This window comes from Pseudopodoces humilis, chromosome 12 (assembly GCF_049639895.1).
Source record: "Pseudopodoces humilis isolate 2021_Gansu_Grassland_sample_001 chromosome 12, ASM4963989v1, whole genome shotgun sequence".
NCBI lineage: Eukaryota > Metazoa > Chordata > Aves > Passeriformes > Paridae > Pseudopodoces > Pseudopodoces humilis.
In genome coordinates, this window is record NC_142211.1 from 5,565,602 (window position 1) to 5,588,222 (window position 22,621).

A 22,621-nucleotide genomic window follows, 5' to 3' on the forward strand; every position below is an offset into this window, starting at 1 on the left:
CTTCCCCAGTGAACAGTAGATGGCAGCGAAGGATAGATCTTTGGTTTGCACTCTGTGGCTCTCACTTCCACTGACGTATCAGGCTCTGCCTAGCTGGAGCTGGCACCTGCTCCTTCTGGGGGAGTCGTCATTTCTACATCTGCTTTCGGCAGGGTAACTTTCGGCTTAGGCTCTGCCGGCACAGATGCAGCTGCACCAGAGCACCCCTGAGATTTTAAAAGCTCCGATACGGTGCTACACTGCCTTCCTGTGAGCCCCTTCACGGGCCGAACGTGCCCAACCCCAAAGAAAGCACCCAGACGGCTGATTGATGTGGCAGGAAGTAACTGCTGCGGTACATCCGTCTCGAGCTGAACCATGGCTTCTAAAGCAGGGACTGCAACCGAGGACTCCTGTAACTTTTCTCCAAAAACTCTTTTTTCTTTTTCTCTTATTCTGCTGCATTTCTTCTGTATTTTTCTTTCTCTTCCTGGATTTCTCAGTCTCCTTTGGACTGAATACTTTTGGGATCCTCCCTCGTGGGGAGCCCTGCTTATCTCAGTTCTTATGATTTGAAGAAAACTCCCAAGCTCGTTAGAATCTTGTTTCTCGTGTTTATTAGAAGGTCATCAGAATACTTAACAGGTCTCTCTAGGCTGGCTACACAAGGTTAATCTTTGCAATCTGGTACATTTCTTTCTTCTGATGGTGCAAACAAGGCCTTGTGGCACACTTCCTGTCTGATGCACAAAATGGCCCCGAAATACACAGCTCTTTTATCTTTATAAATATTTTTACCCAATTAACAATAGACAGGCATATTATTATTCTTAATGACCCAATGACCCTTCACCTGTGTGCTGCACTGCGGCATTTTCTGTCCAATCACTTACTATTACCCAAAAACCTCTAGGAGAAGAACATGAAGAAGAAAGAAGAAGGAACAAGAGACAACACCCTAAATCCTCAATCTTGTCTCTTGTTCTCTAAACTAAATTTTTCACCCAGTGATTTAAGAAAATTTTCTAATCTACACACACTTTTAGCTTTTTCTAACTTTAACATTTGTTCTCATGTATCACCATGAAAACATGCTCATGAATTTCATGTTATATGAAATTCAGTGTTTTTCTGGATCTTAAAACAAAGTATCAGAAACAAGGGCACACACTCTGTGTTCCAGACTCCAACAACTCCACCTTCATATCTCTTAAGGTGTTCAACACAATTTTCCATATCGAACAGAGCACGATTGCATCTTTACTCTTTCCCGTGATTGCCGTTTCCCACATCAGATTCCCTATATCTGTCCATTCTTGAACTGCAAAAAGCAGTGGGGGCACCGCTAAGTGCCCATGACTTTTAGCCCATACAACGAGCTTTTCCAGGTCCTTTTCCCTGACTGCTTAGCCTCGTTTAACGATAATGCTAAGAAGCAGTTCTTTAGCTGCCGCAAACTCCACATCCATTTTTCGTGCGGCCACGGCGGGGGGAGGGGCGCGACCCCTCACTTACTCTTCCGCCTTTGGACTCCCCCAACGACCCAACGCCCTTTTCACCGCACTCAGGTCATCTATCCAGTACCGATCCAAGGTAGCGTCTATCCGCGCTCAGACCCGCTCCACCAACATCGGTCCAAGGCCTCATCCCACCCTGCGTGGACCCGCCGAAGCCTTCCTGCCCGCAGGGTCCCGTTTGGAGTGCCAGATATTGAGAGACCGACAGCTATTCACAAGTCTTCACAGAAGTAAGAGTGAATGCCATTCATTTCTATCTTTAGTACACCTTTTATAGGGTTTTACAGGGTCCGCGGGCTAAGCAAGTGACTATTGGCTAATACAAACAGTTTTACATTTTTTCTCCTGTACACAAGGAATTTGTTTTGCTTTATTCTCTCTTCTGCAGGAGAGTTTCAAGGACTTTAGTCTTTAATATCATGACTTATTCCAGAGGCTGGTTTGTGCAGACAGGCCTTTCATGCCCAATTTAAAATATTATCTATGTATTGTTTTACATTTTTTCTCCTGTGCACAAGGCTATTGTTTTTCTTTCATTCTTGCTGCTCCAGGAGAGTTTCAAGGACACTACCTTTAATATCACCACTTATACCAAAGGCTGGCTTGTGCAGACAGGCTTTTACTAAAATATCATGCCTTTACTCTGTTAAAATGTTTTACTCCAATTCCCCGTTTCTCTTTTTGCACAAGCCAGGCTTTAGACGCGATTCATTTTACACTTTTACAGAGACAAGATAACATACAGCTTAAAACAACTATCCCTATTAATATTATAAGTAAAATTCATTCCCCTTTCAGCACAAGAGACTTCAACCATCCAGTGATGCCCAGTTGGCTAACCAACTTCTAATGGGGTCATTATCTTCTTTCAGGGCATGTAGCCCATTCTGTAGCTGGTTTAGTTGCTTGTGGATTGAAACTGAATTGTCAGTAAGGTTCAAGCAGCACATGCCTTCAAACTCCTCACAACCATGTCCTTGTTCCAAGAGCAAGAAATCAATTGCAGTTTGATTTTGCAATACCGTGTGATGTACACTATTCGCATCAGCTGAAAGTTCACTTAACATTGGTGATGTTAAGTTCAGTTCTTTCCTGATCCAACAAGCTAGCCTTTTTAGAGTTTCCAAGCCTTTAGCAGCAGCTGCTCCTGGAGTAAAAAAGGAGGCTAGCCATATTATACCACAGCTTTAAAAGTCTGGGTCTCTTAACATCATCACATTGTAATTCATTCAGGCTTTGCTTTGACCGTTTGATGTTTTTTATTTTACCAGCTATATTCAGCAATGGGTGTAAGTTTGGATGGAACAAAGTAAGTTTCCCAAGGTAACAGGGTCCTCTATGTGGGCTAGCAGGAATTCCATTCCATGCTCTATCTCCAAAAATTAAGAATATTGAACTAGGTAATCGCTTTGGTGATCGTCCTGTGAGACTGCATTGAATAAAAAGCTTTACTTTTGGTTTTAGTAATGAGATCAACTACAGGGTTAACTGTAGCTCAGTCTTGCACCACTTTATTGGAGTGGCTTTTTGACAGGGGCTCAAACATTATCCATCCACCTGAGGTATTGGTGGAACCTAGTAAATCCAGTTCTTCTGGGGGCCCTATGGTAACATTGAGAACTTCAATAATTTTTGCTTGCCAGCAGGTTTCAAGTTGTCTCGACATGAAGCCAACAGTGCGATTACACTCTCATAACATTGCCAATTGATTCAATCGAGTTTCATTGTTACCTAAACCTTTAAATGCTTGAGGATCCTGTTCAGGGACTCCTATGAGACAGGTGCAAAAAGGATCTTCAGGTGTGGCTAGGCTTAAACCCATTGATTTTTGGCCAGTTCAGTGTGCCAGTGTGACCCATATGTTCTGTCGCTTTTGAATGTTATTTAGCAGACAGTTGGTCGGGACTATGCACAGCACAATTACTATAAGCAGTTTGTTCCATGTAAATGACGCCATACTTTTAGAATTACAGCTAAGATTTTAAGGTTAGATGAACTTTCAAATATGCTTACTTTAACTCTTGAAGGGGGAATACTTACACCTTATACTAATATCTTCTCTAAAATTATCAATAACTTACAAATAACAATTATCACACAAACTAAACTTTTTATTTTAAACTATTATCTAACTACTTTTAACACACGTGCTCTGGTATTCATGCAATCTAAGCATGAAAGCAATTTGCTTAAAGGGTAAAAATACAGATACAATTTGCTTTTATATACAGTTAGATGGAATCTCTATACTCTTTTAGATCTTCTACAAAATTCTTCTCACAAACAATGATTTAACGCGATTCAGTCTTGGAACATCCGCTGCTCTGGTTATGTCAGCTGGCAGCCGATCAGTGACTGACTGAGGGCATCAATGTTTAGGTTGTTCTTCACATCTTTCTAAATCTTAAAACAGAGAATAACTGAAACAATTGGTAGAGACACTACATCATGATAACAACATAAAATTTCTGTTGGCAAACTGTCTGTGTAGTTTTCAGACACAACTGTGTCCTGACAGGTCCACTTATGATCCATGTCTGGATTTCTAAGGTTTATGGTGACTTCTATGTTTACTGGTGTGATATATTGGCATTTAAGAAAACAAAGAAAAACACCTGAGGAAATTAAAACTGCTGGAGGCTGATGGGAGTTTTCCTCCTAGCCAACAGCTGGCCTTTTCTAAGAATTGACAGCAGTTTTAACTATTGAAAAGTGAGATCAACCTGTGACCACCTTAATACCTAAGCCTGGGAATTTCTTTGTCTCTTTGTTCCCTGGCTGTGAAAGGTAACTGAGCTTTAGCTGGCTCCCCATCCCCTGCCCGGGCCATGCGGCCCGGGCAGGGGCTGGGCTGGGCCTGCTGCGGCTCCCGACCGGGGGATGGGGCCTACGGGGCTTGCCCTGGGCTCTGGCTGGGCCAGGCCGGTCTCTGGCTCGGCTGCAGTTTTTGCTGTGACTGAATTCACCAGAGACTGCCGAATAAAGAAAGAAAAAAAGCTCTTGACCTGCGGCGGGCTGAGACAGTGACCACACTGTCCAGAGCAGCCATGAAGAATCTTCCATCGCAGACAACTCCAGCCGCTGCTCCGTCAGAGATCACAGAACCGTCTACAAAGCCTGGGCAAGATTTTAACCCTTTCATTACCCAGATGAGACTTGCAGATTAATCCTTTTTTCCAGAGAAAGAAAAAGAGAGTAATCAACATGTAAAGAGACTTTATAAACTATCAGAGACAGTAAAGAAAAGAATTAAGCTTCAGAAAAGGTAGAGAATAAGGAGATGCTTTAATTAAGCTGAAATATTTTTCTGTTAAAACTATGGAGATGGACAATAGTGTCCTGAAAAAAATCCTTTAATTCATGACAGAGTATATGGGGAGAAATGGAGTGTTCAAAGTTTGAATTTTGAGCAAAAGGTAGAGTAATTATGATACAGTGAGGTGCTGGAACAGGAGGAGAGAAGTAATAGTTGAAGATTTGGGGCCTCTTGAGGCAAAGAGAAAACTTCTGTTTTCCAGGGAAGCTCACAGAGACAGATGAAAAGAACTTTTGCCTTTGAATAACTCATCCTTAAAATGACATCCCTAGACTCATTGACCCATACACACCTCAGAGTGATGTGAAATGGGAGGAGTGAACTGATGACAGATTTCCGGGCAGCTGGCATCAGAAAAATAGAAAGCTATAACAGAAATAGTTTTCTTGTGAGAAACTCCATAGATTAGCAGAAGAAGACTTGTTTCTCTACAAAGACTGGTGAAAAGACTCTAGCAGGAATTGGGACTGTTTTAAACACCAAAGTTGCAAAGTTTTTTGTCTCCATGTTGTCATGTGAACAAGAGAATGGTTAAGTAGTGGGGGATAAAGGGGTTTTCCGGAGGTTTATTCTGGTGTTCTTATTCTTGTAGTTTTTGTTAATAAACTTTCTTTGTTCCTTTTAAGTTGAAGCCTGTTTTGCTCTTGTTCTAATCCATATCTCACAGCAAGAAATAAGTAAGTTTTCTAGTAATTTTTTAGCTAATGCTTTAAAACCACAACAGGAACAGACAACTTCTGTGTGTTTGAGAATTAAGGATTTAAATAACAGGTAGGTCAGAGAGCTAGGAGTATAGTCCATTTCACTGCAACTCTTTTAAAGAGATGAGTGTAGGTATTCTTTTGCACTGAGAACACAAGATCAGGTGTAGGTCTGGGGTTTCATTTTAACCAACACTCAGTTCAATAGCAAAATATTTCCATGATCTTTTTTACATGTGCTCAAGAATTATTTTAAAATATAAAATGTTGTCTGTGGTATGTGTATGTGCACGCATGCATACGTGCACAATGTAGCTGGTTTGAGTTGTTTTGAAGAACTTGGTGTGCGTTTTTTCTACCTGGGTTCTATTTCATGTTTGTGTCCTTTTTGTGTGTTTTTTCTGGGCATAGAAATACTATTCTCTCAATGTCATAGAGTACAAGACAGTCTAGTAGCTCTTCCAAATTTGCCTGGTTTAGTTGTGCTATTTTTGTGTTTGTCTTTCTTGCTGCTTACTTTAAATTGTTGGACAAGTCCAATGTACTTTTATTTCAGGCCAAGATTTCTAACTTCTCAAGTTGAAAGTAGAAAAGTAACATGTACATACTATGAAAATTTAATACTAAAATATTACAGCTTCCTATCACTGACAGACAAGTCAGTTCCTGATATGAAAGTTTTATTTATTTATTTATTTATTTATTGCTAAATGCTACTGATGTAATTCCCAGACATCAAGTCTAGCTGGCTTCTCTGGCCTTAGGGGTACTCTCCCTCTCCAATGTTTAGTTACAATTAGCTGTTTCTGAATTGAGTAATTTTCCATCTGTCCATTAATTACTTCTGGTGTACATTCTTTTCTTGTAGTACATTAAAATAGTTGTGTTATATTTTGTTGTGTTTTATTGAACCTTTCTCTCCTAGGAGAAAAGATTATAATGATGTTTACCAAGCTTCTTCAGTAGTGAAGTGTAATGTGATATTAAGCCATCTGAATATAGTTGAATGAATGATTTGTTTCATTCTTTCTTGTTGATGTTTTTGTTGCATGTAGTTCAACCACAATCTGAATATAAGTAACTTAAGCCTCTTAAAAAAAAACAACCCAAATCTCTCAATTGCAGATCCTGTTTTAATCAATTACTTTAATTACCATAATTAATCCTCTTTTGTGTCTTTCTCTTTGTAGTACAGAGCAGTATTCAGAGGTTCCAAGAGAAGTTTTTTATCTTTGCTTTAACACCTCAGCAGGTCAGAGAAATCTGTATTTCCAGGTAAGAAGTAAGTGTGGCATAGTCTAGGTAAACTTCTGCAAAATTTCAGGAGAAAGTGTGGGGGTTTTGGTTCATTTCTATACAGCACATAAAGCTTGCAGATGCCAAATTATGGCAACTGACAATGGTCAAATAAGAGACTTTTAAGCTTCAGGCATTAGCTTGAGCCTGTGTGAAACTAAGTCACACCACTTTCTCACTCTGGCCTGAGAAATCATAAGGAGGAATCCAAACAGTCCTTAGAGAAGGAAAACAACCTTTGCAGGCGTTGTTTGTTGCCTTGTTGTTTACTTGTAAGAAACGGTCAAGGGGTGGTGTTCCTAACTGTCCAATGATGGTGATGTGTTAAGTTTCATGACCAATGAGAGTTTTACCTTTTTGGACCTTCTCAGAACTGTCTGTAAAAGAAGATCTGGAAGAATAAAACTGGATCTCTTTTGCAACCAAAGCTAGACAGTCTGTGTCATCACTTCTCCGTTCTTAATACGGTACGACACCAAATGATAGTCCTCACTGAAGTTACTTTATCTGTTCCATTTTCTTCAGGGACTACTATGCATAGAACTTATGTGCATTTAGGGTAAAACCTACCCCATTAAAAGTTAACAATTATTCCACTCCAAATAATTGTCACAATTTAGAGAAGTGGTAAGCATTTCTTCCCTGCGTGTTTCCTGACTGCAGGAATAGAAGGCTGCTTTTTTGTCACAGGATTCATGTTGTTGTGAGACCTGTGGTGTAAGCCAAGAGGGTTTTTTCTTCTCTGGCAAAATCATACTTTATTGTTACTATAAACTCTTGACAGAGGATGCTTATCTTAAAGTGCTGTGTAACTTGCAGTAAGTAAACAAAGGTGTTGCTTATATGACTTCTTCATAGCTCAATAAAAGAAAATTACGAGCAAAGTTTAGTGATGTTGGGGCAGGTATTCCAGTTCTTTCTCCATATGACTGGAATATGAGACCTGCTGTCTAAATGGATACTTCTCTTTTTATTTTACTTTGTCACAGGGACTTCTTGCCTGGGGGCAGGAGAGATTACACAGTCCAAGTTCAGCTAAGGTACCTTTTTCATAGTATTCTCTTACAACTTTTTATTGGCTAATATAACAAAAGTCTAGATGTTTGTGGGGACATATGAATGTGGTGACACTTGAAAATTATGCTTTTTCTTTTTGGGGATATAGGTTATGCCTAGCAGAGACAACTTGCCTTCAAGAAGACAATTACCCTAATAGTTTATGTATTAAAGTAAACGGGAAGTTGTTTCCATTGCCGGTAAGTTTGTTTGTATGTCAGTTGTGGTGTGTGTGTGTGTTATCTGTAACATTAGCTTGCTAAAACAGTCAAGCTGTTTATTATCACTTACATTTCTCTGGTTACTGTTAGGTATATAGTTTGTATGTTGGCTGTGTGAGATAGCCATTACAACTGTTAATCATGTTACAGCCACTGCATGGAGTAATTGTGGTTTAGCCACTTAAAACAAACCTCATCTATTGCAGTTAACAAAATATGTCAAAACCAAACCAGTGTCTGCATGAAAAAATCTCCTCCTAGGTATTCAAATTGAGTTTGGCTTGATTGGTAGTAGCCCTCACTGTTTAGGCTGTTTATATTTGTGATTGGCTTGAGTTCCTTCTTGTTGCAAGGAAATGGTATTGCCTTCTTGTGTACAAGTTTGTACGCTGCTCTGCATCTGTCTGGTTAGTGCAGAATTCATTGCATGAATGAAGAACAGACACATTTTAGGGTTCTTAGCATTTGTTGATACTAAAACAAAACAGTGTTGGCAGTCATACACTTCACTGGCGTCTGATGTTTAAAAACTAGTACATTGGCAGGGTCGTCTCAAGGCATAATATATATACATATATGCAAAAAGGTAAAAGCACCTCATTATTCTTAAAAAATCTCTGGAATGGGTATCTTTGTACAATGGAACAGAGAAACTCTTATGCAACCTGTTCTGAAATGGTTCTGGAAGCTACTGAAGATGGAAAAAGTAGTAGTACAGAGGTTTTTCCTTCAGCAGTGAGTTTGGAAAAATGCTGTATGGAGAGAGAAGGTGTGAAGCCTATTTTTTATAATGTCTGTCACCACCTTGGTGTGTCAGATGTATTGTCCTGTATGCTCCCTCCTGCATTTGCAACCCATGACTGGATTTTTTTGCCTCTACTCATCTTAAATGAGACTCTTCAGCTTCTCTTCCTCCTACTTTAGCCATTGCATCACTGTTCTTCTGTCTGTCTTCAGTGTGTAAGGTTTCTTTCATGTTTTCTAGTCAGTATTTTTTGCAAATGCCAGTTCTCTGATAAGCTTGAGGATTTTCTCCTTTCTTATGTAGATTGTCTTCTTTTCTTTAAGCAAGGAACCAAAAAAAAAAAAAAATTGGTCTGATATTATCTTATGGACATCAATGTCTGCTGATGCCTAGTCTTGTTAATATATTTTATTCCCTGCTATGCTGTCTTATGCGCTTCATCTTGTACATAACATATGTCACAGTCGTACCAAAAATTGTTTGTAATCTTGGATTATTGCTTTGCTTTAGATCTAAATCCTGTAGGTTCTTCCTGCACATCAGGATTCTTTAATTTGTTCATCTGAACTTTAGGTGAGAAAATTAATAAATTATTGTCTTGGCAATTCCTTTCCTCTTCTCCTTCAGTATGAGCTGAATGACAAATACAATCTCAGTCCAAATGCTTCTGCCAACATTTTCTGTTGATTTTTATCACTATCTGCATCCCTCTGGTGGTTCCTTTCTGTTCCAGGAAATGCAAGATAACGTCTTTGTCTCAAAAACCACTATTGTCCAACTCAGTAGTGTTGGTGTTAAATAATTAATCAGTGATGCCAGCCTCTATTGCCAACTTGCACAATTCTTAAGTGAGTACTGTTCTGTCTTTCCCTAGTGTAGAAGTTCATGCCTCTGCAGAAGTCTGTAAATTATTCTTGGTTGTTTCCTTGTCTGCAGTCCTCACCGGAAACTTCAGAAAAATGCTGCCAGTGTACCAGTACTGCTTCAGGTTGTGCCAACTCATGTTAACATGGTATTTCCTTGTATTCATACAACTATCTGTGTCCTCCTTTTATAGTGTTGGTGCTGACTTAAAAGGAGTAAATGTAGTCTTGCATGCTGCTATCTTGGTAATTAACAAGGTTTTTATACATGATGAACTGCAGCATGTAGTTCTCCCGTTGACTTTTTTTGTAGGCAAGACAGAATGTGAAAGTTCAAAAGGTAATTTGATTTTCTTAGGAAACCTCCATAAACCACTGCAGGTATCTTTTAAAGTCCAAAATCAAATATGTCAGGGAAGGTTGGAAATAGCCAGATATTAAGAGCAATCATGCTTTCTGTTGATAGATTTTTCTGGCTATAGCAGGTGATGCCTGCTTTGACTAATAAAGTTCTTGAAACAAGTGTGGAAGACTTAAAGACACAAATAATGTTGGCACTTTCTAGCCACTAGATTTGGCAGCCTAACTAAACAGTGCTAGACCATGCTGGTTGAGATAGGCAAGCAGTGTTCTTAACTCCTGGAAGGCCAGGAAGGGAAGGTTTTAAGTTGTTCTAAGAGTACAAGATTGAATCTGTTCTCAAGGTCATTGCAGAAGGAAACATCAAAAGCTTGACTGAAATGAAGCATGTGCACTACAGAGTCTCTCTCTAAAAAAAAAAAAAAAAGAAAAAAAAGTTGGGAAATACAAGAGAACTTGCATTCTTGCTCTCTTGAAAGCAAGGAAATTTCATTTTTAGGTTGGAGGCCAGCAGGGTTACTGTGGCTGGTACAGTATGGGGGGAAATACTCTCCTGAATATTGCAGGGATGGTGTGTTTGTCCACATAAGCTGATAATGTTGCCGTAGTAGAGAAAGGCCTACTACACCAAAGCAATGGGGATATATACACCCTATAAATAGCAGCATTTCTTATGTCTGATTAAAGAAAAAGCAAATAATTAATTCTTTTAAATGTGAAATTATCAGTAGTTTCCATTCATCTGTATGTTTTGTGATGAAGTGCACATCCCTAGTAGCTACTGGGTCACTCATCTGGGGTAATAACAATAAAAGGCAGTGATTATCCTATGGTATACTTTGCTAGTGAGTGGGTGTTCTGGTTTAAGGCAAATTGTGGGAGGAAACCTCCGAAAGGGTCTCCTCTAAAAAGCAGATTTCAGCGGCCCCCTCCCCCAACCAGTTCAGGAGAATAATCTCCTTGGAGAAAAATGGAAAAAAAATGTTTATTTAACAAGCAAAGTATTCACAAGGATGATAAATAAATAATATTATACAATAAAACCTCTTGCTTTTCTGAAGAGATGGCAAATTCAGAAAGTCCTTCTGTAGTTCAGAGACAGTCTTCCGGCACTGGAATGCCACGTCCCAGGCCCCCAGTGGGCCACATGTTTGAGCTCCCAGTGTTATTCTGGGTTCTCAGTCCAGAACAGATTGGAACAGTTCCAGGAAAAAAGACGCAGTCTTGGGAAAACATTCCTTGCCGTAGCTAATGAGGAAAACCAGTGAAAAAACAAAGAAAACCTCCCTGTTTCTCTTACTGCAAAAGCCGAGAACTCCAAGAGAGCACTGAGAGCTTTATCCCTCTCCCCCTGTCCAAGCTCCGCAGCACAGTGAGAAAAGAAATTATTAGGGACTAAAGTGAAGCTTCTGCAGACAAACTGCGCACCACCGCTTCCCCCTTGGGTCTAGTCTTAAAAGCACAGAACTCAATATCCAGCATAAGCAGAACAGATGATTGGGGATACAAGCATCATAAAGTCACCCTAGGATAGTGGAAGAGGCTGTTTATTTCTGGGTTTTATTTTCAGACTTAGGGTTTTTCGCAGTAACTCTGTTCCCAAGCAATAAACTGTGAATGTGTGTGTTTCTCTGAGCAAAACAAAATATACATGTGAGTGTTTTTACAGCATATCCTCTCTGGGAGAGTTTATTGTACAGAACAATACTGTCTTGAACTAAATAAAATCTTGTGGTCAGTTCTGCGTAAGACATAGAGCTGCAATCTTTTATTGGTATTTTTCCAGTGCACGATGAGTTTTTGAAATGAGCGGACTACAGACTGTCTGTATGAACTCAGAACAGAGATTCTCAGTTCCTGTTTGTCTTGGTTCTAGAAGACAGGTGTCTGCTAGGGAGAGCAGGAGCCTCCCTTGGGATGAAAGAATGTAGACCCCCTCCCTCCAAATTATTATAATTTTGAAATTAAGGGGCTATTGAGAGACCGCCAGCTTATTCACCAGTCTTCACAGAAGTAATCGTGAACGCCGTTTATTTCTATCTTTAGCACACCTTTTATAGGGTTCTACAGGGTCCGCGGGCAGAGCAAGCTACTATTGGCTAACACACACAGGTTTACATTTTTTCTCCTACACACAAGGATATTGTTTTGCTGTACTCTCTCTTCTGCATGAAGGTTTCAAGGACTTTAGCCTTTAATATCATGACTTATTTCAAAGGCTGGTTTGTGCATACAGGCCTTTACTAATATATAAAATATATCAATTCCCCCTTTCTCTTTTTGCACAAACCAGGCTTTGGATGTGACTCTTTCTATACTCTTATGAAGACAAGATAACATACAACTTAGACTGTCATCCCGATTAACATTATAAGTAAAGTCCATCCCCCTTCTAGCACAAGAGACCTCAACCATCCAGTGATGCCCCAGCTGGCAAACCAACTTCTAATGGGGTCACTATCTTCTTTCAGGGCATGTAACCCATCCTGTAGCTGTTGTAGTTGCTTATGGATGGAAGCTGAATGATCAGTAAGATTCAGACAGCACACACCTTCAAACTCCTCACAACCATGTCCTTGTGCTAAGAGCAAAAAGTCAATTGCAGCTCGATTTTGTAATACTGCATGACGTACACTACTCACATCGGCTGAAAGTTCACTTAACATTGTGGATGTTAAGTTCAGTCCTTCCTTAGTCTAGCAAGCGAGCCTTTTTAGAGTTGCTAGGACTTAATTCATTCAGACTTCGCTTAGACTGTTTGATGTTCTTCATTTTGCTAGCTATATTCAACAATTGATGTAAGCTTGGGTTGAACAAAGTAAATTTCCCAAGATAACAAGGTCTTCTATCTGGACTAGCAGGAATCTAATTCCATGCTCTATCTCCACAGATTAGGAATATGGAACTAGGTAATCACCTTGGTAATTGTCCTGCGAGACTACACCGTGAATAAAGGCTTTACTTTCAATGGTAGTAATGAGATCAGCTATAGGGCTGACTGCAGCTAAGTGCCGCATTACTGTGTTAGAATGACTTTTTGTTGGGGGTTCAAACATTATCCATTCACCCGAGGTATTGGTGGAACTTAACAAATCTAATTCTTCTGAGGGTTGTAACATTGAGAACTTTGGTAATTTTTGCTTGCCAACAGGCTTCAAGTTGTCTTAATGTGAAGCCAACAGTGCGACTGCACTCTTGCAACATTGCCAATCGATTCAGTCGAGTCTCGTTACTAATTAAACCTTTAAATGCTGGAGGATCCCATTCAGGGACTCTCATGAGACAGGTGCGAAAGGATCTCCAGGGGTGGCTAGGCTCAAACACATTGACCTTTGGCCAGTTCAATGTGCCAGAGTGACCCATATGTGCTGCCACTTTTGGATGTTAGTTAGCAGACAGTTGGTCAGGACTATAGACAACACAATTACCATAAGCAGTTTGTTCCATATAAATGACATCATATTTGCAAACTCACGGCTAAAACTTCAATCGTTAAATGAACTTTCAAAGATGCTTACACTGCCTCTTGAAGGGGGAATACTTATACTTTATACTAACATAACAATTACTACACAGGCTAAACTCTTTATCTTAAACTATTATCTAACTAACTTTAACACACGTCCTCTGGTATATATGTAGTCTAAGTGTGAAAGCAATTTGCTAAAAGGGTAAACACACAACTACAATTTGCTTTATATACAGTTAGATGGAGTCTCTACACTTTTCTTAGATCTTCTACAGAATTTCTCTAACACGATTCAGTCCTGGAACGTTCACTGCTCCCGTGATGTCAGCTGGCAGTTGATTGGTGACTGAGGGCTTTGATGTTCAAGTTGTTCTTCAGATCCTTCTAAATCTTAAAACAAAGGATACCTGAAAAATTGGTAGAGACACAACATCATAATAACAACATAAAATTTCTGTTGGCAACTGTCTGTATAGTGTTCAGACACAACTGTGTCCTGACAGCTCCACTTCTGATCCATGTCTGAAGTACCAAGGCTGTGTGATGACATCTCTGTTCACTGGATCTCATGTGTTCAGAGGCAGACAGTCTGGTCAGATGGACAGGTGACCTTTTTGAACCTGCCAACAAAACACAGGCACTTATCTCCTTGAAGTTAATGAATTACACTAATTAAATGCTTTTAGGGCATCAATCTCCCCCGTTTTCTTAAAAAAAATAAAAATGAGATGTACTTCTGTTATAAACATCAACATCAACACAAAACCATATACACAATTAATAAGAACTTATACCGGCTAAAAATCAATTAAATCATAAACATTATTAATAACATATGTTATATAAAACTACTATTAATTACTAAAACACTGCACCAGCATCCCATAGTTAGCAAACAAACAGAAACAAACAAAAAAAAAATCAGTGAAGGATTGGATAATCACCTCCGGAAATGATTCTCCAAGCCCACTTCAAAATTGATCCAGCTGTCATATTAATAGGGCCAAATTTTTGAGTCAAAAACTGACTCAAATACTCTTTTGGTACAGAAAACATCTGGATCTGTTGGCAAACATTCCATCCAGGTGAAGTCAAGGCTTGGCCAGGGCCTAGGCTTTAAACTGGAAAGATGCCTTTTAACTCATTTCTAGAACAAGGTTCTCAATAGTAGCAGCTAGGAGATGCTTACAGCACAGCAAACTGTTAAAATGCATTTGTACAAATCAAATGATCATGAGTCTTGGGTACCAGACCAATTAAACCATGCAGCAGTTGGTTTAGTCTGAAGCCTCTCCCATGGCAGCTGATCTTCAGCAATGATACATCTTCTTAAAATTCTGGAAACACTGAAAAATAAGAAAGCTATAACAAACAAAAACTGCAGAGATTGCAACAACCAATAGAGCTCCTGATGAAATCAAGGGTATAACAGACTGCATTCACTTCTGTCTACAAGCAGGTGTTCACCAGTGTTCTATCACAGCTGTTTCAGTTGTGGCTGTCTTCATTTCTCTAGGAAAATAACTATACTTTGCAGTTTAAACAAGTGTCTCCAATAAAACATAAAACAATTTAAATTAAACAATATTTAAACCTAATAAAAATTAATTATAACAAAAGGAAATGACACACTTAACCTTAAAAGAAAATCAAAGTTATAAAACTTAACTTAAAAACATTCAAGCTTAAACATAATGAAACTTGACTTTGCTTAATTCTATTAACACTTAATCTATATTAAATAAAAGCATAACTGAATCTTTATTATTACAAAAAGGCAACTGAAAGTTTGATATATACCTTTTAAACACAATATAACAGTAACATGGATTCACTATAAAGATTATAAAAATATAACAAATACATCACAATTCTATGTGATTTGGCTTTAAATATATCTCACAATAATTTCAATTGTTACTAAAATGCCTATTCATAACAGGAATTTGCCTTGTATATGCTTAAATTGGTTAGGATTTTAAAGTGCAGTTTTACTAGAGAAAAACCACAACACGACAGGATTTGGCAAGTTGCCATTCAGCTTTTGTAGCACTTTTCAGAAACATCAAGTCCAATTTTTTAACTAAAACCCAAAGTCCAAATTGGTATATATGCTGTTATATATGTTTTTTATAACAAAAAAAATTCACATTGAAATTATCTTATTAAAATTGTGGAAAAAACAAACAAATGGGCAATATATGCTTAACTTAACTTTGTCTTGTACAGTGAAGCTAATTATTTTTTAAGCCATAAATATCTTTTGTAGATAACATTAATTGGAAAGTTGTTTTTCTAGCAACTGTAAATCATTCAATATTTTAACATTAAGTTTTAAAACTAATTATTGCAAGGTAACTTTTACTTCTGTTAATATTCACCTTAAACACTTTTTTTTAAAAAGGGGTTTTTTGAACTTTCAAAGAATCACAATAATTTCTCTAGTAAAACTCCAAAAATCTGCAACTACATAAATTCATAATTACTTAAAACACAAAATTAACTCTAAAAGGGTATATAAAATCATTTTAGAAAACCCAATGAATCATGACTTTTTAACAAACTGGGTACTGTCTCGGTGCTTTTTCTTATAGAGGGAGGCGGGGGGGGTGGGGGGGGGCAGTGTGAAATGCCCACTCTGCTGCTGCTGCTGTTCTGCTGTTATATCTAAAAGGTTTGAGTGCAGTCTCCGTCATCCCTCACATACGCTCACAGAGGGGAAAAATGGAGAGAAAAAACCCCAAAAAACTCACAAAGTTAACTTGAACAAATGCAGTTCTTCCCCTCAATATTTCTCTCGTTGTTCACAGATAGTGGGAAAAGGGCGTGATTTTACAAAAACAGGCGATGTTACACGAAAAGCCTCGGAGGGCCAGGTGGTAACAACGGTGATCATTGCAATTTATTAACTTTTGATTACAGTGATGAATTTCAAACTAGATACCATATAGTTAGCAATTTTTTGACTATTTTGTCTCCCTTTGAAGCTGTTTGAGCCACCTGTTTCTGATCAACTGTTTCTGTAATTGCTGATATTTGCCCAGCGTGGCCTTGGAGCTTCTTCTGCACTGCCTTTGCCCTGGGGGTGCCTTTGTTCTCTGCGCACACTTCAGTGCTCCCCCATGTCCCCCTGGTTCGGGTGGAATCTAAATCTGGCTTCTCTTCTTCCAGGGTAGTAAAGCTGGTACTTGAATAAGACTGTAGTGTTAAAAGTGTCTCCAAAAGTGTAGCAAATAGTTCAGTATGTATCACATCTTGCCGTTGCTGAACAGTTTCTTTTCATTGTTTCAGTGTTTGTTTTGGAGTTTCTTTCTCCTTATTTTCTTCTCTCTGACTCTCCCTCCCTCTCTCCAAGGGCGGCATAGACAGGAATGCTTGCCCAGCAGTGGGAGGTAAAGATGGCTGCTGTGACACAGGTAGAATTACGGTATTTGCAGCCTGATCGTATCTCGCTTTCCTATTCTTTAAGGTATTAATTACAATCTGCAAAGTTGGACCGAGAGACTGTGTCCTTGCTTTTCCCTGTAATCGTTCTCTTCCACAACAAATCTCCTATGTCTTTCCATTCTTCCGTGCACCCTCGCCTATTATCTCTAGCCCATAAAACGAGCTTTCAGGGTCCTTTTCCCTGACTGCTTCACCTCATTTAATGATAATACTCAGAAGCAGTTTTTTCGCTGCCGCAAACTCAACTTCCATGCTAGCAAGCGCACGGCGGGGGGAGGGTCGCGACCCCTCCTCAACTCCTCTGCCCTCGGCTTCCCCCAGCAGCCCGCCTCTTTTTTCCGTGTCTCACCACGCCACATCTCACCACACGCAGGCCGCCTACCCGGTACCGATCCACGTCCGCATCTTCCCGCACATGCGTCTGCTCCACCGGCTCCACCACCGAATCCTCTCAGCCCGCAGGCGGTCCCTGTTCTGGCGCCAGACATTGAGAAACGGCCAGACTATTCACTAAGTCTTCACAGAAGTATAGTGAACACCATCTATTTCTATCTTTAGCACACCTTTTATAGGGTCTGACAGGGTCCGTTGGCTTAGCAAGCTACTATTGGTTAATACATATGGTTTACATTCTTTCCCCAATACACAAGGCTATTGTTTTTCTTTCATTCTCGCTGCTTTAGGAGAATTTCAAGGACACTAGCCTTTAATATCACCACTTATAACAAAGGCTGGCTTGTGCAGACAGGCTTTTACTAAAATATCATGCCTTTACTCTGTTAAAATGTTTTACTACAACATTTTTCATCAAAACTGAGTAAACAACATCTAGTTTACTTTGTTTCTGCAGACAACAGCAAAGCCTGTTATTCCCTGCCCATAGTTAGGGGGTTGAAACTAGATGATCTTTAAGGTTGCTTCCAACACAAACCCTTCTATGATTCTATGATCTCTTAAATACAGCTGGTATTCCATGTACAGCCCTTCTTCAGGGACCTTGGCAGAGGACAGATGACAACTCATAGCTAACTGGGTCAGGTGTAGTTGATGCAAGGCAAATCAGGCACCAAGGAGATGTGGAACTCTTGGATTAAGACTCTTGTTTTTTACATAGAATCATTGAAGTGTTTTCTGGGTGTGAAACACTGAGTTAACTCTTCATGACTTGCTGTGTTTGTCACTAAGGCTGTATCCTTGTGATGTTCCACTCTCTTTCAGTGTGTGTATATGTGGGAATGAAGCATCGACATTACTTTTTATTCTTCCAGTGAACTTACCTGGACCCAAGCTGTGCACTTTCACCTTTTCTATAAAACCCCTTTAAACAAAAAATGCCTTATAATTGTGGTTGACTTATAGTATTAGACTGTCAAAGACTGATATTTTTCAGATTATGTTGGATTTGGTCTCCAGCCTAGAGATCCTCTAGGTTTACCTGCTTCCCACAGATCTATTTAAAACTTACAAGTCTGTGTCAGCAGGGAGATTTGATAACACATTAATTGTCCTTTCTTCCTATAGGGATATGCTCCACCACCAAAAAATGGAATTGAACAGAAGCGACCTGGGCGTCCTTTAAATATAACATCTCTAGTTAGGTTGTCATCAGCAGTGCCAAACCAGATTTCCATTTCCTGGGCTTCTGAAATTGGAAAGGTAAACTGCATGTTGTGTAGGATGTGGGAAGTTGTTTAAATAACCTCATCTAGCCTTTCTTCTCTCCTACTTTCTGATGTTGCTGGCAATGCAAACACCAGCAAGTGTTTAGTATCAGGTGGCTGAACTTATCAGTGCCAGGAAAGAAAATTTGCTCCAGAACTATTGTACTTTTCAGTAACATAAATGTGATTCACATAGAGATGATAAAGACTTCCTTATAGAATTCACATTAGAAAGCCTGCTGTTAGGGGTTGCCTGAAGTGCGTGTCAAAAATAACAAGCTCATTTTGTGGTGTAAATAGTACATAGTTCAGAGATGACAAAATAACAAAAGGTAGACCTACTCACTTCCTTGTAGCCTGATGGTGTGAAAAATGAAATTATGTAGCCATATATGCTAAGGCATGTTTCTTAGTATCTGTTGTAAATGTCCATTGGAGAAGACTTTTTAAACTGATCACCAAGGATAGCTGAAAATAAATTTGCCTTTAAAATGGCTGGGCGGTTGTTTAGAAATCCACCTATGGATTTTTAAAGAACGAAAAGGACATGGGAAATTTCTGAATTCATCTTAAGTTTAAATAATGGTTGCATCAGCCCTTCAAACTGTTGCTAAGTGTCACGATCTGCTAATACAAGCGGGAGTTGTGAGAAGTTTGTTTGATCTCAGAGTGTAAAAAGGACACAAAGGGATTTCAGTTTAAATCACAATAGTGCCCCTTTATTTTGGTGCCAACAGGGGTTATGCGATAGAGGAGAGGGAGAGAGAGAGATAAGGAAAACAAAGTCAAGAGAGAGAGAAAGGGGAGTTAAAGCTACCAACGGATGAGACAGGGTCACCAGGGTCTTCTTCCGTTGGGAGATCTTGAAGAAAGTAACTTAGAAAGTCACTTTTATAGTCTGTTTCAAAAGCAAGGGGCAGCTGGTGAAGAGGTGGGGAAATTCATAGGCTATTGTGATGAGACCCTGTCCTTGTTTAGGGCAAATGTGGGAGAGAACCTCCAAATGGTGTTCCCCCAGAAAAGCAAAATTCAAACAGCCCCTCCCCCCAACTGGTTCGGGAAAAAGATTTCCTTGGAGACAAGGGGAAAAAACTGTTTATTTAACAGAAATTGAATAATATTAAACAATAAAACCACTCGTTGTTCGATGAGATGGCAAGTCCAGGGAACTCCTCTGCCTCAGCTAGCTAAAACTAACTAACCGTAAAAGAGAAGCTCTGTCCTGCTGTCTGTCTGTGCTGCAGACAACACAGTCCAGGCGCAGGATGTGGGGGAGTGATGTTTTTCTTCAACACAAACTGCGCTTCTTCTCCTCCCCCCTTCACTCTCAGAGCCAGTCTTAAAGGTGCAGAACTTAATATGTAACATAAACCAGGTGAAGTAAAACAGTGTACCGTACCGTGGCAGCACAACAAGCACGCCTGCAAACAATCACTAGGCAAGCATCCACCTCAACCAGGCCAGAACCCCTGTACAAAGTCCCTTGGGGTCTTCGGGGTCTTAGGCTCTGTTCTTGCGACAGTCGTGAAGCAAATGAGCAAAACTTTGGACTGTCTCTTACACTCTTACACTAAGTCAAGAGCTCTTTATTCCTATGTGATTATTTGTGTAAATGTCATGGTTTAAGAATGGTACTCCCCAATTTAGTGCTCCCCTTGTCAGGAAAATTAATCCACAAACACTAGAGGCTTATGTCCAAAAAGGAGACAGAGGAGTACTTTATTTGAATAAAGGGAGAGGCCATGGGGCATTCCCCTGGGGTCTCTCAAATTTTTGGAGGACACAGCCTCCTTTTTATCCTAATTTCCCAGCCACATGTCGCTTTTCTCTTTCCCCATAGTCTGGGGTACTTGAGGGGTGCAGGCTCCCCGGAATGCCTAAAGCCTGAAACCCCCCCCCCCCCCCCCCCCCGCCCCCCCCCGCCCAATGCATAACCCCGCTCTTCATTCTTAACTCTTGTGGAATTTTATGGTGTTTCCTCAGTGTCCCTTTCATCCTTCAGTGGAATCCATCCCATTGTTTCTGTTATCTCTCAGTGACAGTTTCATCTTATCAGCAGACCCACAGCTTGTTTGTAAAGACAAACCTGTTATTCCTCTCACCCTGAAGACTCTCCAAACCATATGCCACTCCTGCTTCGGGCTGGAGTGGAGAATTGGAGGCACAAAAGGTAAAGATCGTGGGTTGAGATAAGAACAGTTTACTGAAAACAGCAATGAGATGAGAAAAAGAACAGTAACAGCAACAATACTAATTATGGAGAGAACAAGTAAAGGAACAATTCACACAGAACCCCCCTGACAACAGATGATACCAGACCACTTCCTTGGCTCCCTCTGCCACACCTATGACACCAAGCTTACTCAACCTTAAGGAACCCCTTCTCCCTGGAAGAGACTCCCTGCCCCAGGCAATGACATAAGGTGGTAGAAACTAACCTCAGGTTCTGGCCATGACCCCTCCTGGCTACTACAAAAGAGCCAGGACAGTAAATCCTTCTGGATTCAATTATCAAAGTAGCTTACCTCTTTATTTCTTCAGAATCAAAAACTAGACTAGAGACACCACATTTCAATGTGAGACTCCAGTATAAGCTTTTTTACACTAATTAAAAAATTTAAAAGAAATTGGAGAGAAAGCTAATATTCAGAAAATGAATGAAAGGCAGTGCTGACAGCAAAGTGTTGTTTGTTTTTTTTTTCTAAAACAGAGGTGGAGAGAAAGATCTAGGCTGTTTCTTCCCAATCAGAAAGTACAAGAATCTTAAAATAACTACAGTGCTGTGTGTGGTCTTGGCCTCTCCTGTTGACCTCTGCTTTCTTCCTCTCCTCTGTCTGCCAAAACATATTCTCATGGAAGCAAATTACTTTGAGGTTGTACTAGCATTCCCTCTTTCCCTGAGATGTAGAACAAGCTTTTTGGTTTAATGTTGGTGCCAGAACTCATGTAGCAGCCATCACTATACATCCTCAAAGTTGAGTCCTTGGGGGCCAGTCTGGAGTGTCAGCAGGCTCATGGTAAGGGCTTATTGGCATGGACTTGACTGATAGTGGAGGAGTGCTGAGCAAAGGAAGCATTAACCCCTTAGAGGTGGTCAGACTTGAGCCTATAAAATTCTTTCTGTAGGCAATGTATAGTCATTCTTTAGGGAAAAAAAACACACCTACACACCCAAAGCCCTCCATTTTTCTTATTGGTGTCACATGCATTGAGATCACTTTATCTGCTCATCTAGTCAAGAGCTGGTGGGACTTGCAGAATTTTCTTTTCATGTGACCTTGAAGAGAGAGTGAATGATGAACAAAAGCAGCTGGCAAGTGGTGTGAATTAGGGAAGAGTAGTAAATGCTACTGAATGGGGCCAGCCTCAAAGGAGTGGAGATGGTATAACAAGGCTTGGCTTAAAAGTGCAGAGCAAGCTAAAGAAAAGGTACAAAGAAATTGGTGCAACTGTGTGACTTTAGAAGGTGCACCTGAAAGACCATAATCTTTTATTGTGTGATTGTCTCTGAGCTCCCTACTAACAGACTGACACTGGAAAAAGGGAAGGATTTAGACAAATGTGAGAAGTTCCTAAAGACTGCATGTATGAGATGTGCCACTATGTAAATAAACTTTCCAAGAACAGACCCTAGATTGTCTCTTGGTTGTGGAATTATTTTTCTGTCTTGGTTTGATACAGGTGTCTGCCAAGGAAGGCGGGAACCTCCCTTGGAATGGAGAATATGACCCCCTTCCCTCTGAACAATTATAATTTTGAAATTAAGGGGCTTTCAGGCAAAGATATAAGAAAAGGAATAACAGTTCTTTACTAGTATGTATTGAAAAGAACAGGCAAGGAGACCGGCTCCTTTTTAATGCCTTTATTGAAGACAGCTCTAGGTGGAGGGCCCAAGGGGTTGCGCACACCACCGCTGCTCCCGATGGACGACACAGAGGAGGAGGTGTTCAGCTCTGCCACATGGCAGAGCTGGGGCTTCTGTCCTCACAA

General features: G+C 40.0%; 1 protein-coding gene across 1 annotated transcript in view; it reads left to right on the forward strand.

The window, feature by feature from the left end:
• Positions 1–22,621, forward strand: part of LOC148183304 (E3 SUMO-protein ligase PIAS2-like) — a 78,376-nt gene that overhangs the window by 34,882 nt on the left and 20,873 nt on the right. Inside the window, 4 exon segments of the mRNA XM_088061574.1 lie at positions 6,704–6,788; positions 7,799–7,849; positions 7,975–8,065; positions 18,492–18,626. Of these exon segments, the coding sequence (XP_087917700.1) occupies positions 6,704–6,788; positions 7,799–7,849; positions 7,975–8,065; positions 18,492–18,626 (362 nt within the window).